Source organism: Lepidochelys kempii, chromosome 3, assembly GCF_965140265.1.
Source record: "Lepidochelys kempii isolate rLepKem1 chromosome 3, rLepKem1.hap2, whole genome shotgun sequence".
NCBI classification, from domain to species: Eukaryota; Metazoa; Chordata; order Testudines; family Cheloniidae; genus Lepidochelys; species Lepidochelys kempii.
In genome coordinates, this window is record NC_133258.1 from 200,263,180 (window position 1) to 200,284,460 (window position 21,281).

The following is a 21,281-nucleotide window of genomic DNA, read 5'->3' on the forward strand; positions in this document are numbered from 1 at the left end:
TTTTTCCTAATATCCAACCTAAACCTCCCCCACTGCAACTTGAGACCATTACTCCTTGTCCTGTCCTCTTCTACCACTGAGAACAGTCTAGAACCATCCTCTCTGGAACCACCTCTAAAGTAGTTGAAAGCAGCTATCAAATCCCCTCTCATTCTTCTCTTCTGCAGACTAAACAATCCCAGTTCCCTCAGCCTCTCCTCATAAGTCATGTGTTCCAGACCCCTAATCATTTTTGTTGCCCTTCGCTGGACTCTCTCCAATTTATCCACATCCTTCTTGTAGTGTGGGGCCCAAAACTGGACACAGTACTCCAGATGAGGCCTCACCAATGTCGAATAGAGGGGGACGATCACGTTCCTCGATCTGCTCGCTATGCCCCTACTTATACATCCCAAAATGCCATTGGCCTTCTTGGCAACAAGGGCACACTGCTGACCCATATCCAGCTTCTCGTCCACTGTCACCCCTAGGTCCTTTTCCGCAGAACTGCTGCGTAGCCATTCGGTCCCTAGTCTGTAGCGGTGCATTGGGTTCTTCCGTCCTAAGTGCAGGACCCTGCACTTATTCTTATTGAACCTCATCAGATTTCTTTTGGCCCAATCCTCCAATTTGTCTAGGTCCCTCTGTATCCTATCCCTGCCCTCCAGGGTATCAACCACTCCTCCCAGTTTAGTATCATCCGCAAATTTGCTGAGAGTGCAATCCACACCATCCTCCAGATCATTAATGAAGATATTGAACAAAACCGGCCCCAGGACCGACCCCTGGGGCACTCCACTTGACACCGGCTGCCAACTAGACATGGAGCCATTGATCACTACCCGTTGAGCCCGACAATCTAGCCAACTTTCTACCCACCTTATAGTGCATTCATCCAGCCCATACTTCTTTAACTTGCTGACAAGAATACTGTGGGAGACCGTGTCAAAAGCTTTGCTAAAGTCAAGAAACAATACATCCACTGCTTTCCCTTCATCCACAGAACCAGTAATCTCATCATAAAAGGCGATTAGATTAGTCAGGCATGACCTTCCCTTGGTGAATCCATGCTGGCTGTTCCTGATCACTTTCCTCTCATGCAAGTGCTTCAGGATTGATTCCTTGAGGACCTGCTCCATGATTTTTCCAGGGACTGAGGTGAGGCTGACTGGCCTGTAGTTCCCAGGATCCTCCTTCTTCCCTTTTTTAAAGATTGGCACTACATTAGCCTTTTTCCAGTCATCCGGGACTTCCCCGGTTCGCCACGAGTTTTCAAAGATAATGGCCAATGGCTCTGCAATCACAGCCGCCAATTCCTTCAGCACTCTCGGATGCAACTCGTCCGGCCCCATGGACTTGTGCACGTCCAGCTTTTCTAAATAGTCCCTAACCACCTCTATCTCCACAGAGGGCTGGCCATCTCTTCCCCATTTTGTGATGCCCAGCGCAGCAGTCTGGGAGCTGACCTTGTTCGTGAAGACAGAGGCAAAAAAAGCATTGAGCACATTAGCTTTTTCCACATCCTCTGTCACTAGGTTGCCTCCCTCATTCAGTAAGGGGCCCACACTTTCCTTGGCTTTCTTCTTGTTGCCAACATACCTGAAGAAACCCTTCTTGTTACTCTTGACATCTCTTGCTAGCTGCAGCTCCAGGTGCGATTTGGCCCTCCTGATTTCATTCCTACATGCCCGAGCAATATTTTTATACTCTTCCCTGGTCATATGTCCAACCTTCCACTTCTTGTGAGCTTCTTTTTTATGTTTAAGATCCGCTGGGATTTCACCGTTAAGCCAAGCTGGTCGCCTGCCATATTTACTATTCTTTCGACTCATCGGGATGGTTTGTCCCTGTAACCTCAACAAGGATTCCTTGAAATACAGCCAGCTCTCCTGGACTCCTTTCCCCTTCATGTTAGTCCCCCAGGGGATCCTACCCATCCGTTTCCTGAGGGAGTCGAAGTCTGCTTTCCTGAAGTCCAGGGTCCGTATCCTGCTGCTTACCTTTCTTCCCTGTGTCAGTTCAAATACTATTTACTTTAGGTACTTACATGGCCCTTATGAAAAGAATTCCATCCCTGGGAACCCAGCATTTTGAGTGGGTAGTATAGCCCTTAAAGTAAGTGGGTCAAAAAACATACTAAATTATCGGGCCTCCTTCTATATCAGGAAAATTCATTCAGCAGCCTCTAAAAACAATTCACAGAACTCTGGCATCTTACTTTTAAGATTAAATTGAATTCTTACATACTGTTTTTTAATATTAAAAAATAGTTTAATTCTTTTGAAAATGTTTTGCCAGAGTATCCCTACTAATATAACCTATTTGATTTCACATATAAAATAGCCTTTATAGTCATACTAAGAAGAAGCAGAAAAATACATTCACTATAATTATTTAAGGTAAGCCATCCCTCTAGAGAGCTGGTTTTCCAAGCTAAGTGATATGTCAAAAGATATGCACAATATATAATGTAGGAAAAACATTCAGCTGCAAGAACCCGATACAAAACCGTTGATCTGTCATGACAGATTTTTATGAAAATCTCTTTTGTTTACTCTATAAAAGCAGTATCTTGGAAAATAGCAATCTTTTACATAAAGTATTTTTTACCCTTGCTCTCCCTACACCTTACAAACAGTACATTCATATACATATGGATTTAACTACTCAGAAGAGTAGTAAAATGCACAGCCCATTCCCCATGGTCCTAAAACAAAGACCTAGCCACTATCCTATCAACAACAGATTAAAAATCTAACTATACTTTATATTTTAAACCGAACTATTTACTGGAAAAGATAGGTCAAGCCTTGTTTTCCGCTACAAGGATAGTACTGATCGGCTACCTCAGGCCAGTGAAACTTACAAAATCATTAACTTCAGTAGCTATCCAAGTAAGCAAGACAATCAGCTTTAAGAGTCAGCCACAGGCTCATCACTCAATACACAAGTTATTGTCAATACCCTGGAAAAGGTCTATGGCAGCTAAGCAATCAGAGAGCAAAGAAATGAGGAGAGACACATAAAAAGGAAATATTAATTTTATTAATGGTTTTCTAAAAGTAAGTTACCCTGCCCCAATATTGCAAATGAAACCACAATGAATCCACACCAAAATAAAGTGTCCAATTCTGTATTCTCAGGCCCAACCCGATCTCATTGGCAACTCGCACATATCTGGGGGCAGAATTTTGTTCTAAAATCACATGCTATTGTTATTATGGTATAGGTCAATACTAGTATACAGTCTGACAAAAAAAAAACATTTCTCTCAGTATATCTATTCAGTCCTTTTCCACCCTGATAAAAAGATTAAAACTTTTTAGTATATTTCCCTTAATGGAATGCTTTAAGAAGTGTAAAAATGTTCAACAGGAAAACTTTTAACAATGTTTGATGGTTATATTTAAACTAAAAGATACCAAGGGTTCTCTCTGCATTTATTTATTAAGCAATGGCTGTGTGTTTGGTCCCATACAAAACAGAGGTAAGACATGTTCCCTGCCTCAAGGAGTTTGCAACCTATAGACCTTAGCCCTCAACAGCTCTCAGTGACAACAATGAGAAATGTGGGGAGCTGACCACTTCTGAAAATCTAGCCCAAAATGTCCTGGCTGACCAGTGGAACATTTTAACAGCAATTATTCTAATCTCAGATATGTGGCAGTAAAGGTCCACAAATCTGAGTTAGAACAGAGCCCTTAGTGTGTAAATGCAAGGAAGTCCAAAGTGAAAAAAAAACATCTCAGAGAAGAGATTTATTATTTTAGCATATTTTCACTAAAGCTTAAGAGTTACCAACTCAGATGTACTCTTTTTGAAAGGCATAACAGATCAACATATTATAAATAGTATATGAGGTTGATTTATATTATGGCTACATGGCTTACTATATTTAGTTGAGTAGTTTGGCATGGGTAGATGCAAATTACATAATTTCAGGAGAATTCTCCTTTTTAACATTTCATCAACTTTAAACAAAAGCCCAGTGGTATTTTTTCTCAAATCTATATACAGTTCATGATTTTGCTTTAAGCCTGCCCAATTAAGGTTAAGATTTGCTTACTTATAATAGCACTAATATATTTTAGCAGCATAGACACACACAGACTTTATCCTAATTAAGTTCATATGCCTCATTTTTTAGTTTTTTTGATTCTACCATATAGCACACCATGAAGCAAGGAGGTATCAGTATTGCTTAAAACTGAAAATATCTGCTCAAATTACTATTCATTAAATGTTAGCTGTCGCATATCACAATATACTATGATTTCCAGCCAATTGGCAACTGAAATATGTGCATTTAGGACTTAACTGTAGTTTTTGTAATAAACGTATAAAAGCGATTTTACTGCATCAATTAACTTCATTTCATTTGCTTTTAAGAATCTCCCACAAAAAGGCTTATGCTCTTCTTTCAAATGTGGACCAACTACTCCCTCTGCTGAAAATAATCTAACATTACACAGCAGAAAGATGTTAAAAGATCCTATGAGAGCCCTCTGGTAGAATACATGTATCTTCATATAAAGTAAAGCTATTGAATATATTGTAGGTGTTTTCTCTTTTTAAAACACATTTGAAACTATTAAGACAAAAATGAAAGATGGGATAATAAGCTGTATATTCCAGATTCTGACCACCACTTATAATGTTGAGGTGTTTTCCTCCCATTTCTACATACTACTCATGGGAAGACAAGCCCAAATATGTATATTTCAATTGTATGCAATATTTATTGCAATAGTGGCACAATATTTCTATTATTTATTACTTTAAATTGTATTACAAGCCTCAACAGAGTAAGAACATGCTATCTTATATTGCCTCTCCGTGTAGTGGAGCAGAAGCAATTTCTGGTCCTTAATGGGGAGCCTTTTGAAGAAAAACCTTCTCCAGAAAGTGGAATATAAAGGAGAGAGGGAGCAATCATATTTATATTCACTGGAGAACATATCTTTTGGTAAGCAAAAACCCATAAATGGAAATCTACGCCCAGTAAATAAATAAGCCTGACAAAGTGATCTTTCAGGTTTCAATTAATAGGAAATTGCTTCTACAGCTATCAACCTGGAAAAACTTCATGGACACAAAAAATATTAAACTAATTTATATTCCTATTAAGCATTCTGTATACACCAGAAATTTGCCTTTGCTTCTCCAACATTACAAAGAGAAATAGAAGTAAGTATCCCAAACCTATAGCATTCTGTGGCTGATGTGACTGGTACCTGACTCATACAGTAGCAATATGAAACACCTGTATGAGAAACCATCAGTTTGCTCAGCTGAGCTCTCATGATGTCATTGACAATAGTGTGATTGCCAAAGTAAACGGCTGGATAGAGGTGCAGTGTCTGTGCTAGATAGGCAATCCACACCGCATTGCTGATTAGAGACCAAAGATCTCAAGACTCTATCCAGCACAAACACGCCAACTCAACCCAGCCGATTACCTTGGCAATGGCACTAATGTTGATGACACCAGGACTCAGCCGATCAAATAACAGGATTCCCGTAGGGCTCCTGTTGCTATTTTTCTACCAGTAGAGTACCAGTGATGTATACTCAGGATCTCAGCCACAGAGTGCTATAAATGTGAAATATTAATCCTATCTTCCCTTGTAATGATGGAGAAGAAGATGCAAATTTCTGGCATATATAGTTGTCCTTGACCAAGACATGGGACTGTATGTACAGTCAAGTTAGAGATGATATGAGGAGGAAAATGCTAAAAAGCTCATTGCATGACTTATGATTCTCTTTCCCTTGTGGTACAGCCTTGACTACATACCATGGAGGACTAACCAGCTGGTCTCTTTGTTAAATAGGTTAGCTTGCCATGAAACCAGGATATGGCAGCTTAGATGACTGCCATATCTGGATGATCATGAATATTTTCTAACAACCCTCCAAAAAGTAAAGCTACCTATCCACAAAGGACAAACATAAGTTCTCCTACGAAGAAAAATCTTGGAGAACACCCCACCCAAGATCAACACGCTGTTCTAATCACATGAAATTATAGGCAAAGTCTAAATTACTGTTTGCATTTCTCCATTTAGGATAACGGAGAAGAAGGTCTGGAAGCAGAAGCAGATAATCAGATCGAGTGATTTTTTTACATACCCATTACTTTGAGTTGAAATAGTTTGCAGGTGGGCAGAACTATACAATGCTAGTTTACATGGTACCTCAATAAAGACAGCGCTAATCTTTAAATATTTAGATATTATATAATGAAACCATATATAAACAAACTATATATATACATATATAAATAAACACATAAATAAATAAATAAAAAAGCATACATATATGCTCTTGTGATTTATTTTACAGTTAATATTTTACAGTGTGGTAATAAAAACAATTAACACCTGGAAAGAGCTACAGAAGAAGAGGAAAAAAATAGGAATTGTGGAAAAAAAAAACAAGAAGCAGTGACTGACCACAAAGAAAGTTTAACAATATGATTACCTGCAAAAAAACAACAAAAGTCTTAGATGATCTGATGAGGGAGTTACTTGGTTAATTTTCAATATTAGTCAGAGAGAAGTGATTCCTATTTTTAATCCAGATAGTTAAGACTATTACACCTGCAATTCATGCAGTTTTCTGACTCACTAACTATGAACTATAAAGTGACTAGCTTTAAATTACACAAGCATAGTTTTTTAAATTTCATTTGAAAGGACAAAACCTCCAACAGAGGTACTCTGCCAAGGTCCAGTGGTGTACATGGTATACCAATTGCATTTTTATTGTCATGAATATAGTCTCCATTTTGTAAGTGCGAATACCCAGGGACAAAATGTGCTATGCTGGCCTGATACTTTATCATTAACTTAAATACAGATATATATAGTGTAGCCATATATTAAAGATTACCGTGGTAATATTGGTTATTATGAAAGATTTGAAGCTCTGCTTACCTTAATAACAAACTTGCTGGATGCCATGATTATCAGTTCAAACAGAGCCCCTAAAATATCAAAAAGAAGTTACAAATAAAGATCTGCACTAGAAAAAAAGAATACCAGATCTTTATACAAACAATTTTAGGTCCACTATGGGTTTATTCCACGCTCATGTTGCTTTACATATTGTAGACTCTCCTCCCATTGAAATCAAAGGAAAAACTCTTACTCTACTTTAACAATATCAATCTAGCTACCTACCTTTGGTACTTTTATGGCCCCCGCTACCATAATATCTCACTATGTTTAATGTATTTATCATCACAACACCTCTGTGAGTAAGGCAATACTATCCATCCTGATTTTACAAATGGGAAAGAGGCATAGATAGACCAGTCTATAGTCACACAGGAAATTCTTGTGGAACAGGACATGGAAGCCAGGCCTCCCAAATCTTGGGCAAGTGCTACCACTGGACCGTCCCCAGACCCACCCAACCTCCCCCCGACCCTTTTCTTTTTCCTTAGGCCTGCCCTACCAGCTTCTTTTCTCTACCAGCAATTCTTATTCCTTTAGTACTCACACCCTAAAAATTACATCCATCACCACCACCTGTTCTATGAAAATCGAAATGTTGGCCTTTCTCTCTACAGAAAACCCTGGTGAAGCAGTTTAGGAGACCTTCAGTGATTCACAATTCTCACTTCCTGAGTGCTCTAGTGAAAATCCCAGAAACATAGCCCTATCCAAGGACACATCCTACAGGAGAAATTCCTTTGCACAGCAAACTAGTTTTCTTCAAAAAGAGAAATATAAACTGAAGAGGAGAGAGGATATCACCTGCTCTAATGAGTTGTCTCCTCAACCCTGTGTCATGGTCAGATGATGGTTTTGGATATCTTTTCCTCTCTCCCCTCACAACCTTTCATTAAAAAGGAGTCCGTGGCCCAGTAAGTCCCTTTCTCCTCTACCTGGATGATAACTCCATTCCTGCCAGTCAGAGGGACCCTATGACAGCTTGTATATCTCCTATTGTGCTCCATGTGCGAGGAGTCTCTTGTAGTGATGACACATCCCATTGCAGTGATGTCCTAACTGGGTCCCTTCAGAACTACACCATGGTATGGGATTCTGGGAAATAAATCCTAGTTTTGTACCTGCACTTGAGTCAATCAGGTGCATAGGAGGTTAGTTAGGATCAGAAATTTAAAATGGGGTAGAGTTCTTTTCAGGAAAGAACTGACAAGTGTTTGCTGACCAAAAGCCAGGACTGGAAGCTCTAATTGACAAAAAAGCTGCCTTGTCTATATTGTTTTGTTTAGATTTTAGACTATTAAAATGGATTTAGGGAAAGTGGCCAAAGATATTGCCGGCGAGCATTATTTTGATTGGTCTACAGAAAAAATTGTAAATAAACCTGAAACCCTAAAATGGGTTCTGCTGCTTAATTTGGGAGCCCTGCTGAGGTTCTGTCCAGCTGCATGGACTCTGGCCCTGCTCACAGATCCGTATGAATTTGGATTATAACCTCTGTCCAATTATATACTAGCTGAGAGACATTCATTAGTTTATTGTTGTTTGCAGTGTTGTTGTAGCTGTGTCAGTCACAGGATATTAGAGAGACAAGGTGTATTTCACTGTGATACTCCGAGTTGGTTTGCAGACCTGAAGAACTCTGTATAAGCTGGAAAATTTGTCTCTCTCACCAACAGAAACTGGTCCAATAGAAGATATTACCTCACCCACCTTGTCTCTCTATTTATCAGTTTAGGAAGAATTCACCCCCGTGTTAGAAGCTGAACACATTTTCCCTTTATCTTATTTGAACTCTTTGGCACTATGGTCTGACAGCAGGTCAAACAGATTTTACAGTCTCTTTAGCTAGTGTCCTGGGTAAAGGTATGCTGGAAGACTCAGACCTCTGAAAATAAAATGGTCACTGCTCACTTTCAGAAGCCATTCACACCTGAAGATGTTTGTATCAAAGCTAAAATTTTGCCCCTCAACAATGACATAAAAGAATACCTAACTTTTCATTCAGATCCTGTGCAGTTGCAGGGCCTGGAAGGTTTGATTATACTTGTTCCAATGGTCACAAAAGTAACTTTTGCCTTAACTGTGCCCATAGTAAGTCTCAGATCCTGAAATTTACAAAATTAGCTCCAAAAGGTAATACTGAGAAGTCAAAAATACTAAAATGTTCTGATTTAAAAGGACACTGCCAACTCAAATTTTGCCCTCAAATTAAATTTTGTAACAAGAACAAAAATCACACGCTTTTACAAACTCTGAAGGCCAAAAGAAAGACTTAAATTATGATGCTAAATTCCAATAGCAACCATTTGAAATAACCAGACTCTTGCACGCAGTATTTGCACCCCAAACATTGCACCTCTGCATCTGCAATTGCAAATGACAATATTCAAAAGCAAAAGTGACTGGGTCAACAATTCAATATTCTTGCCCAAGGAAATTTCTTATTGACACATCAGTGATTTTCTTGCACAATGAAAACAGAATTAGGCCCATAAATGAATTTAATTGTTCAAGCTGAAAGAAATTCTAACAGTAAACAAAGGATCGTAAATAGTGAAAAGTAAATTAGGTTTTCAATATTGTTTGTTTTACTTAGGTAAGGATAATTTAAATTGAGAGCCCCTTTAAAAGTAACTGTTGAAAATTAAATGTAACTACCAACAAAACCAACACTTGCATTATACTTAGAAGTGGAAGAATGGACTATTGGAGTGATGGGGCTCTTGTACTGTATTCTATCTGTATATAGCTGGGTGTTTCACTAGCGAGCAAGCAGACAAAATTCTTTAATAAAAATCTATTCACAGACAGAAAAGCAAGATGCAGGTCATGATGCTGTGTTACAAGAAAGGGCCACAGTGGTCATGCTTTCTCCATAATGTGGGTAGACACACATCCTCACATAAAATCGCCACTCTCATAACATTTCTGCTTTTCTGGCAGAGTTCATCCTATCCAAATCATTGGTGGGGTTCAGCAGATTTCCCACACCACGAACTGGGGAGGAGGTTCTGCTACCCTTCCAGCAAGTAGCATGTTACTCCCACTAAGTACCCCCCTACAATGGAGTCAATCATGAAGTAAAGCGCTACTCGGCATAAGTAAGGATAATAGAATCTAGCTGTCTTTTTGGTGGTATCCAGAGCCAGATTTAGAAACCACTGAGCCTTTACTGACAACTATTTAAATGATATAAAATGTGGTTCTGACTAACAGTTCTTGAAACAGCAGCTGCTAATCTAGGTCAGAATTGAAGGTGAAGGAAAAAGGCACTGACATGAGAAACAAGTCAGAAACCCAGCTTTCAAATTTTGCATACTGTTAGTGTATATCTCTGGGACTCACAGGACACCGTACTTTAAAAAGCTCTTCAGACCAGCAAAAAATACAGGCCAAGTAACAGAAAGGCCAGGACACTTTCAGCATCCCACAAACCATGGCCAATATAACCCTGGGCATACATTATATTATTTTAGATCTTTGTTTTTCACCATAAGGCTCTTGTGAGTCTGAGTCTGAGACATGTAAACATTCTCTAATAAAGGGTCATCAGCAAGAGCTTGTTTAATGATCCACCAATTAAAAAATAAAATAGGAACGACAGTAGGGGGGGAACAATAGGTAAGAGTTCAACGTCACAAGATAGACTGTCACAGCAGGGGTTATCCAAACAGCTTGAATCATGACTAAAGATTGCTTAATCACTAAAATCCCCATGCAGCATAGGGGAACATGGGCTTATAGGGTCACTTCCGCTACTCTGAAAGGCACCATCAAGAGTCCTCTTAGCTATGTGGATTACTTAGCAAACCTGTGGATTACTTTGGGTGACCAGTACCCCTGGACACACAAAGCATAAGGCTGGGAACATAGGCATGCCAAGAAGTGTGTTCAATGCTGCTCAGCAAATATGGTGCTTCTAAGCGCCTCTACTCTCAAAAGCACTGAGGCTTAAAAGACCACCCATGGTGCTACAGTTGGGTGAACTGGAGGAGCAGCTCTGTATTTGGAGAGCTGATGCTTCAATATTACTTCCTAATGTACAGCTGCCTAGGAAGAGGTGGGAACTACTACAAAATATGGCAGAGCATCTTTCCATCAAACGCTCATTGCATTACAGACATCCCAAGAATCAGAGAGAGGCAGACTCTTATCTGACTCCCCCAGGCTGCATCTTGGTGGTGATGCTTGCATGAGAGGTCAGGTGCATAGAGGCTGCAGCTATCAGGCCCTGCTACAAAAAGATTGGAGGTGTGCCTTCTATCATCCAAAAATATTCTGGTGTCAGAAAGCCGCATTAGTCTCACAGCGTTTCACACAGAACATTACCACAGAGACAAATTCTCTCATAGCATGCAAAATACATCAGTGGATTGAAAAAGAAATGCGAGAAAATTCATAAGACATCCAGCAAATTAATTTACAATCACGTGCGTTGAGGTTCAAGGATGCCCTAATTTGTACAAAATCCCACTCTCTTCCTGCTCAGACAGATAGAAGAGAGTTTGAAGACAGAACTAACATAAATGACTCCGAAGGAGAACTTAGAAAAAAATAAATCAGCTAAAAGATTAAAAATATTACTTCTGCATGAGCAGTCAGAAACAGCCACTCATCTGTCAGGGCAAAAAAGGAATCAACAACTGAAATATGAGAGGATGCTGAGCTACCTTACCCAGCAGTGGTGAATTGTTCCACCCAGTATAGGCGGAAAGGGGCCAGCAATACTTAAGACACATAGCTTTGGGAGTTCCCAGGCTAAATAAAACACAAGAGGGTGGGATCTAGTACAACTGGTACCCTTTAGAGTGAAAAGTGTGCTTCCGGGAAAGAGTGTACATGACATGCCACCAGCCTGTCTTAGGGTGACCAGATGTCCCGATTTTATAGGGACAGTCCTGATATTCAGGGCTTTGTTTTATATAGGCTCCAATTACCCCCCACACTGTCCCGATTTTTCACGCTGGCTGTCTGGTCACCCTAACATGTCTAGACCATAAACTCATCTATGTGCATAAATAAAAGCCTGTAGATATTATTCAGGTGATTAGAAAACCAATCCCTCGCTCCCTCACAAAAAAGCCCACTTTTATTTATAGAAGTACATTTTAAAAAAAAGAAAAGGGATCAGTTTTGTATAACTACTGAGGGTGACATAGTTAGGCCTCCAACTCAACTGAAACAGAACTGTTAGAAGCAAAGAAAGTTTCAGGAGCAGAAGAGCCTCCTTCACACATGATGACATGCAGAGTGAAAAGGAGAGCTGGTCTATTTCCAGCAAACAATCTGGCTATTTTAAGCTAATGTGGTCCAGCAAATAGGGCCTTAGACAGGGAATCAGGAGACCTGGATTCCATTATGCCAATGCCCTACTGTGTGACCATGGGCATGTCACTTCAGACCTCTGTTTCTCCTCCTGCCATCTGTCTGTCTTTTTAGATTATAAGATCTTCACAATAGGGACTGCCTCTTACTATGTATATGTAAAGTGCTTAGCACAATGTTGCCCCAGTGTCATTTGGAGCCTTTGTACTGTAAAACAAATGATAGCTTATTTGTTCATTAATTATCCACACATACTTCTTTTTTTACAAATCTGTGTAAAAGGATTACTTGCACAAACTACAACTTTGCTTCATATATTTACAATTAATATATTTGTGTCATGAGTCTGGTCACTAAATTCACATACTATTGTCTATGTTACTTGGCTGTTTGACTCCCAAACCTACAGAGTGGACACAATCAGTGCAAGTACTCATGTGTACATACATGCATTGGTATTTGCATACAAATATGTATTAATTCAAACATTTGCCATGCTTTTCCTTTTTGCAAACATTATTGTAAATACCAGACTTGTAAATAAAGAGGAACAGGAATACCAGTGAAACAAACATGAGGTTTTCATTCAAGTGGATATTTGAAGAACTTTTTGGAAATATTTATCCAATTCTAGCAAAAAAGTCCATCTGAAACATACAGTGAGACAGGTTCTTTACCACTAAAACTCTTTACCTGGAGGTTAACTGGATAAGAGCTTTAGAAACTGTAAATAGAAAGACTTGGGCATCAAAATCAATTGACAGCACCTGACACAAACCTGCAACACTATGCAGTCCCACCACTCTGTGCTTGTTTCCCGGGCCCAGAATTGGCGTTCCATGGCATGAGCCTGCCCCAGTAACACCATGATCTCCAAATTGCTGGGGACTATGGTTTTAGAGAAATCTGTGTTCATATCCTCATCACCACACTGCCGTCGCCTCCTCGCCTGGTTTTTCAGGTGCTGAGTCTGCATAAACTGCACAATAATGCGCGAGGTGTTTACAATGGTCATAACTGCTGCGGTGAGCTGAACGGGCTCCATGCTTGCCGTGCTATGGCGTCTGCTCGGGCAATCCAGGGAAAAGGGCGTGAAATGATTGTCTGCTGTTGCTTTCACAGAGGGAGGGAGGGTTGACTGATGACATTTACCCATAACCACCTGCGACAAATTTTTGGCCCCATCAGACACTGGGAGCTCAGCCCAGAATTCCAATGGGCAGCGGGGACTGCAGAAACTGTGGGATAGCTACCCACAGTGCACCGCTGTGTTGGAATGTCGACACTTGCCATGGTACTGTGAACGCACACCGCCGATTTAATGTGCTTAGTGTGGGCGCATGCACTCAACTGTATACAGTCTGTTCCCAAAAATCAACTTCTGTAAAGTCAGAGTACTTTCGTAGTGTAGACATGGCCTGAGAGAGGTACAGTTAGGGCAAAATCCACCAAGATTAATAATTGAGTTAATCTCAATAGCCCACCCACCTGTTACAGACAAGCTGTCAAACACTGTTCCAAAAGAAGAATCAAAGTTAGATGAACATGTGGAATGCAGAAAAATATATAAGGAGCAAATTAGCCACACAGTACTTGAAATTAAATTTGTCATCTATGTATTCACACTACAAGGATGTAATATGGAAGAGGACCATGGGGCCAGATTCTCAAAGGTATTTAGGTGCCTAAAGATCTTCATCCCAAGGGAATTAGGCACCTAGGCACTTCTGAAAATCCCAGTAGGCACCTATCTGCATCAGATGACCTAGAGCAGTGTTTCTCAAACTAGGGCTGCTGCTTGTAGAGGGAAAGCCCCTGGTGGGCCGGGCCGGTTTATTTAACTGCCACAGCCGCAGGTTCGGGCGATCGAGGCTCTCACTGGCCGCAGTTTGCTGCTTCAGGCCAATGGGGGCCGCGGGAAGTGGCACGGGCCGAGGGATGTGCTGGCCGCCCTTCCTGCAGCCCCCATTGGCCTGGAGCAGCGAACTGCGACCAGTGGGAGCCGCGATCGGCCGAACCTGCGGTCGTGGCAGTTAAATAAACTGTCCCAGCCCACCAGGGGCTTTTCCTGAACAAGCAGCGGCCCTAGTTTGAGAACCACTGACCTAGAGCTTGATCAAAGCCCAATGAAATCAGTGAAGGCTCCCATTGACTTCAGTGGCTTTGAATCAGGCCCTCAGTGTAATACAGGCATTGAAATTCTCTTTTTTAAATCACTGGTCCAGCAGTGCCTTGGAAAAGTTTACTACTCCTGAAAACGTTTGTATTCAATAAAGTATTTAGCTCTGATAGGTCATATCAGATGCTTCTAGCTTGTCCAATCTAGGACCTTGTAAACCAATTATTCCCAGATTCATAGAATCATAGGACTGGAAGTGACCTCGAGAAGTCATCTAGTCCTGTCCCCTGCACCCATGGCATGACTAAGTATTATCTAGACCATTCCTAACAGATGTTTGCCTAACCTGCTCTTACAAATCTCCAATGATGGAGATTCCACAACCTCCCTAGGCAATTTATTCCAGTGCTTAACTACCCTGACAGTTAGGAAGTCTTTCCTAATGTCCCACCTATACCGCCCTTGCTGCAATTTAAGCCCATTGCTTCTTGTCCTATTCTAAGAGGTTAAGGAGAATAATTTTTCTCCCTCCTCCTTGTAACAACCTTTTATGTATTTGAAAACTGTATGTCCTCTCTCAATCTTCTCTTCTTCAGACTAAACAAACCCAATTTTTTCAATCTTCCCTCATAGGTCATGTTTTCTAGACCTTTAATCATTTTTCTTGCTTTTCTCTGGACTTTCTCCAATTTGTCCACACCTTTCCTGAAATGTGGCACCCAGACTGGACACAATACTCCAACTGAGGCCTAATCAGTGTGGAGTAGAGAGGAAGAATTACTTCTCATGTCTTGCTTACAACACTCCAACTAATACATCCCAGAATGATGTTTGCTTTTTTTGCAAGTTACTTTTTTCACACTGTTGACTGTTCAGCTCTGCCTGTGGACACTAGCGTAGACTCATTTTAGAAGGGCTCACCTTCTTGTCATCTACCCAGGCTCTGGATTTTTCAAAACCATAGCTTCCAATCCACTCTGACCAGGATTAAACACAGTGATAAAAATGCTAAAGTCTTGTCCATATTACAGCTACTACTAATGGAGTTACAACTGCTGGGAATTACTGGTCTGAAAAAGAACCTAGAGTAAACATGTTATAGTGTGGGTGTCAGTTAAACTTATATTTTGATGTGTTATTAAATGTTAACTGTGTAAAGTGGGAACAACGCAGTTTGGAGGGTAAATGCCAATGGGGCAGGCAGCAGCGGGGGTGGTGAGAGTTGGGGAAAATGCGAAGTGGGCAAGGCAGCACGAGGGGTGGCAAATTTTGGAGTGAATGCAAAGGGGCGGCTGGCAGCACTGGGAGTGGTGAGGTTTGGGGAGTGAATGCAAAGAGCATGGTGAGCACCAGCAATGAGGACTGGTTTGGGGTGAATGCAATGGTGGCAGGCAGGTAGCACTGGGGGTGGGGCGGTTTGGGAGAGTGAATGCAAAGGGAACAGACAGCACTGGGGGTGGGGCAGTTGATGGGGTGAATACAAAAGGGATGTGGAGATTTGGGATGAAGGAAAAGGGGGAGGCAGCACTAGGCACGGGGCAGTTTGGGGGTGAATGCAAAGGGGGCATGGAGATTTGGAATGAATGAAAAGGGGGCAGACACTAGGAGGGTGGAGAAGTTGGGGGAGGGAAGGTGAATGCAAAGGCGGAAGGGATGATGGAGGGGGTGAATGCAAAGGGCACAGGCATAAGAACATAAGAATGGCCATACTCGGTCACCAGTATCCTGTCTTCAGACAGTCACCAATACCAGGTGCTTATGAAGAAATGAACAGAATAGGCAATTATCTAGTGATCCACTCCCTGTTGTTCAGTCCAAACTTCTGGCAATCTGAAGCTAGGGGCACCCAGACCATGGGGTTGCATCCCCGAAATCTTAGCTTATAGCCATTGATGGACCTATTCTCCAAGAATTTATCTAATTCTTTTTTGAACCCAGTTAATAGTTTTGGCCTTCTCAACATCCCCTGGTAATGAGTTCCACAGGTTGTCTATGCACTGTGAGAAGAAGTACTTCCTTTTGTTTTAAACCTTCTACTATTAATTTAATTGGCTGACCCCTGGTTCTTGTGTTATATGAAGGAACAAGACTTCCTTATTCACGTTCTTCACACCATTCATGATTTTACAGCCCTTTATAACCCTCCTGCCTCCCCATCATCTCTTTTCCAAGCTGAAAAGTCCTAGTGTTTTTAATCTTGATTCATGGAAGCTGTTCCATACCCTTAATCATTTTTATTGCCCTTCTCGGTACCTTTTCCAATTTTAATATATCTTTTTTGAGATGGGACAACCAGAACTGAACGCAGTACTCCATCTGAGGGCAAGCCATGGATTTATAAAGTGGCACTGTGATATTTACTGTCTTATTATCTATCCCTTTCCTAATGGTTCCTAACATTGTTAGCTTTTTCCCACTGCACATTGAGCGGATGTTTCCACAGAACTATCCACAATGACTGCAAGGTCTCTTTCTTGAGTGCTAACAGCTAATTTAGAAAAAAAGAAAAGGAGGACTTGTGGCACCTTAGAGATTAACAAATTTATTTGAGCATAAGCTTTCGTGAGCTACAGCTCACTTCATCGGACTTCTTTTTGCGGATACAGACTAACACGGCTGCTACTCTGAAACCAGCTAATTCAGAACCCATCATTTTGTATGGACAGTTAGGATTATGTTTTCCAATGTGCATTACTTTGCATTTATCAACATTGAATTATCTGCCATTTTGTTGCCTAGTCTCCCAGTTTTGTGAGACCCCTTTGTAACTCCTCACAGTCTGCTTTGGACTTAACTATCCTGATATTGTCTGGAAATCTTGCCACCTTAGTGTTTACCACTTTTTCCTGATCATTTATGAATATGTTGAACAGCACTGGCCCCAGCACAGATCCCTGGGGGACCTTGCTATTTACCTCTCTCTGCACTGTGAAAACCGACTATTTACTCGTACCCTTTGTTGCCTGTCTTTTAACCAGTTACCAATCCATGAGAAGGCCCCCCTCTTAGCCCATGACTGTTTGCTTTGCATCCAAACCTTTGGTGAGGGACCTTGTTAACAGGACTCGCTCAAGGCATCAGCAAAGCAAGCATGTGCTCGGGGCGGCACAATTCCAGGGGCAGCATTCCAGCCATCCTTTTTTTTCCTTGGGCAGTTGCACTCTTGGAGCTTGGGGCGGCAAAAAACCTAGAGCCTGCCCTGCTTGTCAAAGGCTTTCTGAAAGTCCAAGTACATAATATCCACTAGATCCCCCTTGTCCACCTTTGTTAATCCCCCTCACAGAATTCTGATAGATTGGGAAGGCCCTCTTTACAAAAGCCATGTTGACTCTTCCCCCAACAAATCGTGTTCATCTATGCGTCTGATCATTGTAATTCAGACAGCACTGGGGGTGGGTTGGTTTGGGGGTGAATGCAAAGGGAGCAGGGAAGCTTACGGGTGGGGGAATACAAAGGGGACAGGCAACACTAGCAGTGGGCTGGTTTGGGGGTGAATGCAAAGGAGGCAGGGAAGCTTGCGGGTGGGGGAATACAAAGGGGACAGGCAACACTAGCAGTGGGCTGGTTTGGGGGTGAATGCAAAGGGAGCAGGGAAGCTTGAGGGTGGGGGAATACAAAGGGGATAGGCAACACTAGCAGTGGGCTGGTTTGGGGGTGAATGCAAAGGGAGCAGGGAAGCTTGCGGGTGGGGGAATACAAAGGGGACAGGCAACACTAGCAGTGGGCTGGTTTGGGGCTGAATGCAAAGGGAGCAGGGAAGTTTGCGGGTGGGGGAATACAAAGGGGACAGGCAACACTAGCAGTGGGCTGGTTTGGGGGTGAATGCAAAGGAGGCAGGGAAGCTTGCGGGTGGGGGAATACAAAGGGGACAGGCAACACTAGCAGTGGGTTGGTTTGGGGGTGAATGCAAAGGAGGCAGGGAAGCTTGCGGGTGGGGGAATACAAAGGGGACAGGCAACACTAGCAGTGGGCTGGTTTGGGGGTGAATGCAAAGGGAGCAGGGAAGCTTGCGGGTGGGGGAATACATAGGAAATAGGCAACACTAGCAGTGGGTTGGTTTGGGGGTGAATGCAAAGGGAGCAGGGAAGCTTGCGGGTGGGGGAATACAAAGGGGATAGGCAACACTAGCAGTGGGCTGGTTTGGGGCTGAATGCAAAGGGAGCAGGGAAGTTTGCGGGTGGGGGAATACAAAGGGGACAGGCTACACTAGCAGTGGGCTGGTTTGGGGCTGAATGCAAAGGGAGCAGGGAAGTTTGCGGGTGGGGGAATACAAAGGGGACAGGCAACACTAGCAGTGGGCTGGTTTGGGGGTGAATGCAAAGGGAGCAGGGAAGCTTGCGGGTGGGGGAATACAAAGGGGACAGGCAACACTAGCAGTGGGTTGGTTTGGGGGTGAATGCAAAGGAGGCAGGGAAGCTTGCGGGTGGGGGAATACAAAGGGGACAGGCAACACTAGCAGTGGGCTGGTTTGGGGGTGAATGCAAAGGGAGCAGGGAAGCTTGCGGGTGGGGGAATACAAAGGGGACAGGCAACACTAGCAGTGGGCTGGTTTGGGGCTGAATGCAAAGGGAGCAGGGAAGTTTGCGGGTGGGGGAATACAAAGGGGACAGGCAACACTAGCAGTGGGCTGGTTTGGGGGTGAATGCAAAGGAGGCAGGGAAGCTTGCGGGTGGGGGAATACAAAGGGGACAGGCAACACTAGCAGTGGGTTGGTTTGGGGGTGAATGCAAAGGAGGCAGGGAAGCTTGCGGGTGGGGGAATACAAAGGGGACAGGCAACACTAGCAGTGGGCTGGTTTGGGGGTGAATGCAAAGGGAGCAGGGAAGTTTGCGGGTGGGGGAATACAAAGGGGACAGGCAACACTAGCAGTGGGCTGGTTTGGGGGTGAATGCAAAGGAGGCAGGGAAGCTTGCGGGTGGGGGAATACAAAGGGGACAGGCAACACTAGCAGTGGGCTGGTTTGGGGGTGAATGCAAAGGAGGCAGGGAAGTTTGCGGGTGGGGGAATACAAAGGGGACAGGCAACACTAGCAGTGGGTTGGTTTGGGGGTGAATGCAAAGGAGGCAGGGAAGTTTGCGGGTGGGGGAATACAAAGGGGACAGGCAACACTAGCAGTGGGCTGGTTTGGGGCTGAATGCAAAGGGAGCAGGGAAGCTTGCGGGTGGGGGAATACAAAGGGGACAGGCAACACTAGCAGTGGGCTGGTTTGGGGCTGAATGCAAAGGGAGCAGGGAAGTTTGCGGGTGGGGGAATACAAAGGGGACAGGCAACACTAGCAGTGGGTTGGTTTGGGGGTGAATGCAAAGGGAGCAGGGAAGTTTGCGGGTGGGGGAATACAAAGGGGACAGGCAACACTAGCAGTGGGCTGGTTTGGGGGTGAATGCAAAGGAGGCAGGGAAGCTTGCGGGTGGGGGAATACAAAGGGGACAGGCAACACTAGCAGTGGGCTGGTTTGGGGGTGAATGCAAAGGAGGCAGGGAAGCTTGCGGGTGGGGGAATACAAAGGAAATAGGCAACACTAGCAGTGGGCTGGTTTGGGGGTGAATGCAAAGGAGGCAGGGAAGCTTGCGGGTGGGGGAATACAAAGGGGACAGGCAACACTAGCAGTGGGCTGGTTTGGGGCTGAATGCAAAGGGAGCAGGGAAGTTTGCGGGTGGGGGAATACAAAGGGGACAGGCAACACTAGCAGTGGGCTGGTTTGGGGGTGAATGCAAAGGGAGCAGGGAAGTTTGCGGGTGGGGGAATACAAAGGGGACAGGCAACACTAGCAGTGGGCTGGTTTGGGGCTGAATGCAAAGGGAGCAGGGAAGTTTGCGGGTGGGGGAATACAAAGGGGACAGGCAACACTAGCAGTGGGCTGGTTTGGGGGTGAATGCAAAGGAGGCAGGGAAGCTTGCGGGTGGGGGAATACAAAGGGGACAGGCAACACTAGCAGTGGGCTGGTTTGGGGCTGAATGCAAAGGGAGCAGGGAAGTTTGCGGGTGGGGGAATACAAAGGGGACAGGCAACACTAGCAGTGGGCTGGTTTGGGGGTGAATGCAAAGGAGGCAGGGAAGCTTGCGGGTGGGGGAATACAAAGGGGACAGGCAACACTAGCAGTGGGTTGGTTTGGGGGTGAATGCAAAGGAGGCAGGGAAGTTTGCGGGTGGGGGAATACAAAGGGGACAGGCAACACTAGCAGTGGGCTGGTTTGGGGCTGAATGCAAAGGGAGCAGGGAAGCTTGCGGGTGGGGGAATACAAAGGGGACAGGCAACACTAGCAGTGGGCTGGTTTGGGGCTGAATGCAAAGGGAGCAGGGAAGTTTGCGGGTGGGGGAATACAAAGGGGACAGGCAACAATAGCAGTGGGTTGGTTTGGGGGTGAATGCAAAGGAGGCAGGGAAGCTTGCGGGTGGGGGAATACAAAGGGGACAGGCAACACTAGCAGTGGGCTGGTTTGGGGCTGAATGCAAAGGGAGCAGGGAAGTTTGCGGGTGGGGGAATACAAAGGGGACAGGCAACACTAGCAGTGGGCTGGTTTGGGGCTGAATGCAAAGGGAGCAGGGAAGTTTGCGGGTGGGGGAATACAAAGGGGACAGGCAACACTAGCAGTGGGCTGGTTTGGGGCTGAATGCAAAGGGAGCAGGGAAGTTTGCGGGTGGGGGAATACAAAGGGGACAGGCAACACTAGCAGTGGGCTGGTTTGGGGGTGAATGCAAAGGAGGCAGGGAAGCTTGCGGGTGGGGGAATACAAAGGGGACAGGCAACACTAGCAGTGGGCTGGTTTGGGGCTGAATGCAAAGGGAGCAGGGAAGTTTGCGGGTGGGGGAATACAAAGGGGACAGGCAACACTAGCAGTGGGCTGGTTTGGGGGTGAATGCAAAGGAGGCAGGGAAGCTTGCGGGTGGGGGAATACAAAG

General features: G+C 43.8%; 1 protein-coding gene across 4 annotated transcripts in view; it reads right to left on the reverse strand.

The window, feature by feature from the left end:
* Positions 1-21,281, reverse strand: part of SLX4IP (SLX4 interacting protein) — a 130,582-nt gene that overhangs the window by 108,233 nt on the left and 1,068 nt on the right. For 2 of the 4 annotated variants that reach the window (XM_073339609.1, XM_073339610.1), the window contains exons 2-3: positions 13,042-13,242; positions 6,918-6,967 (exon numbers count right to left, since the gene is read on the reverse strand). In XM_073339609.1, coding sequence (XP_073195710.1) covers positions 6,918-6,944 — 27 coding nt within the window. In that variant the 5' untranslated portion in view covers positions 6,945-6,967; positions 13,042-13,242. The remainder of the gene's footprint in view (positions 1-6,917; positions 6,968-13,041; positions 13,243-21,281) is intronic. The other 2 variants (XM_073339608.1, XM_073339611.1) reach the window with 1 other exon arrangement.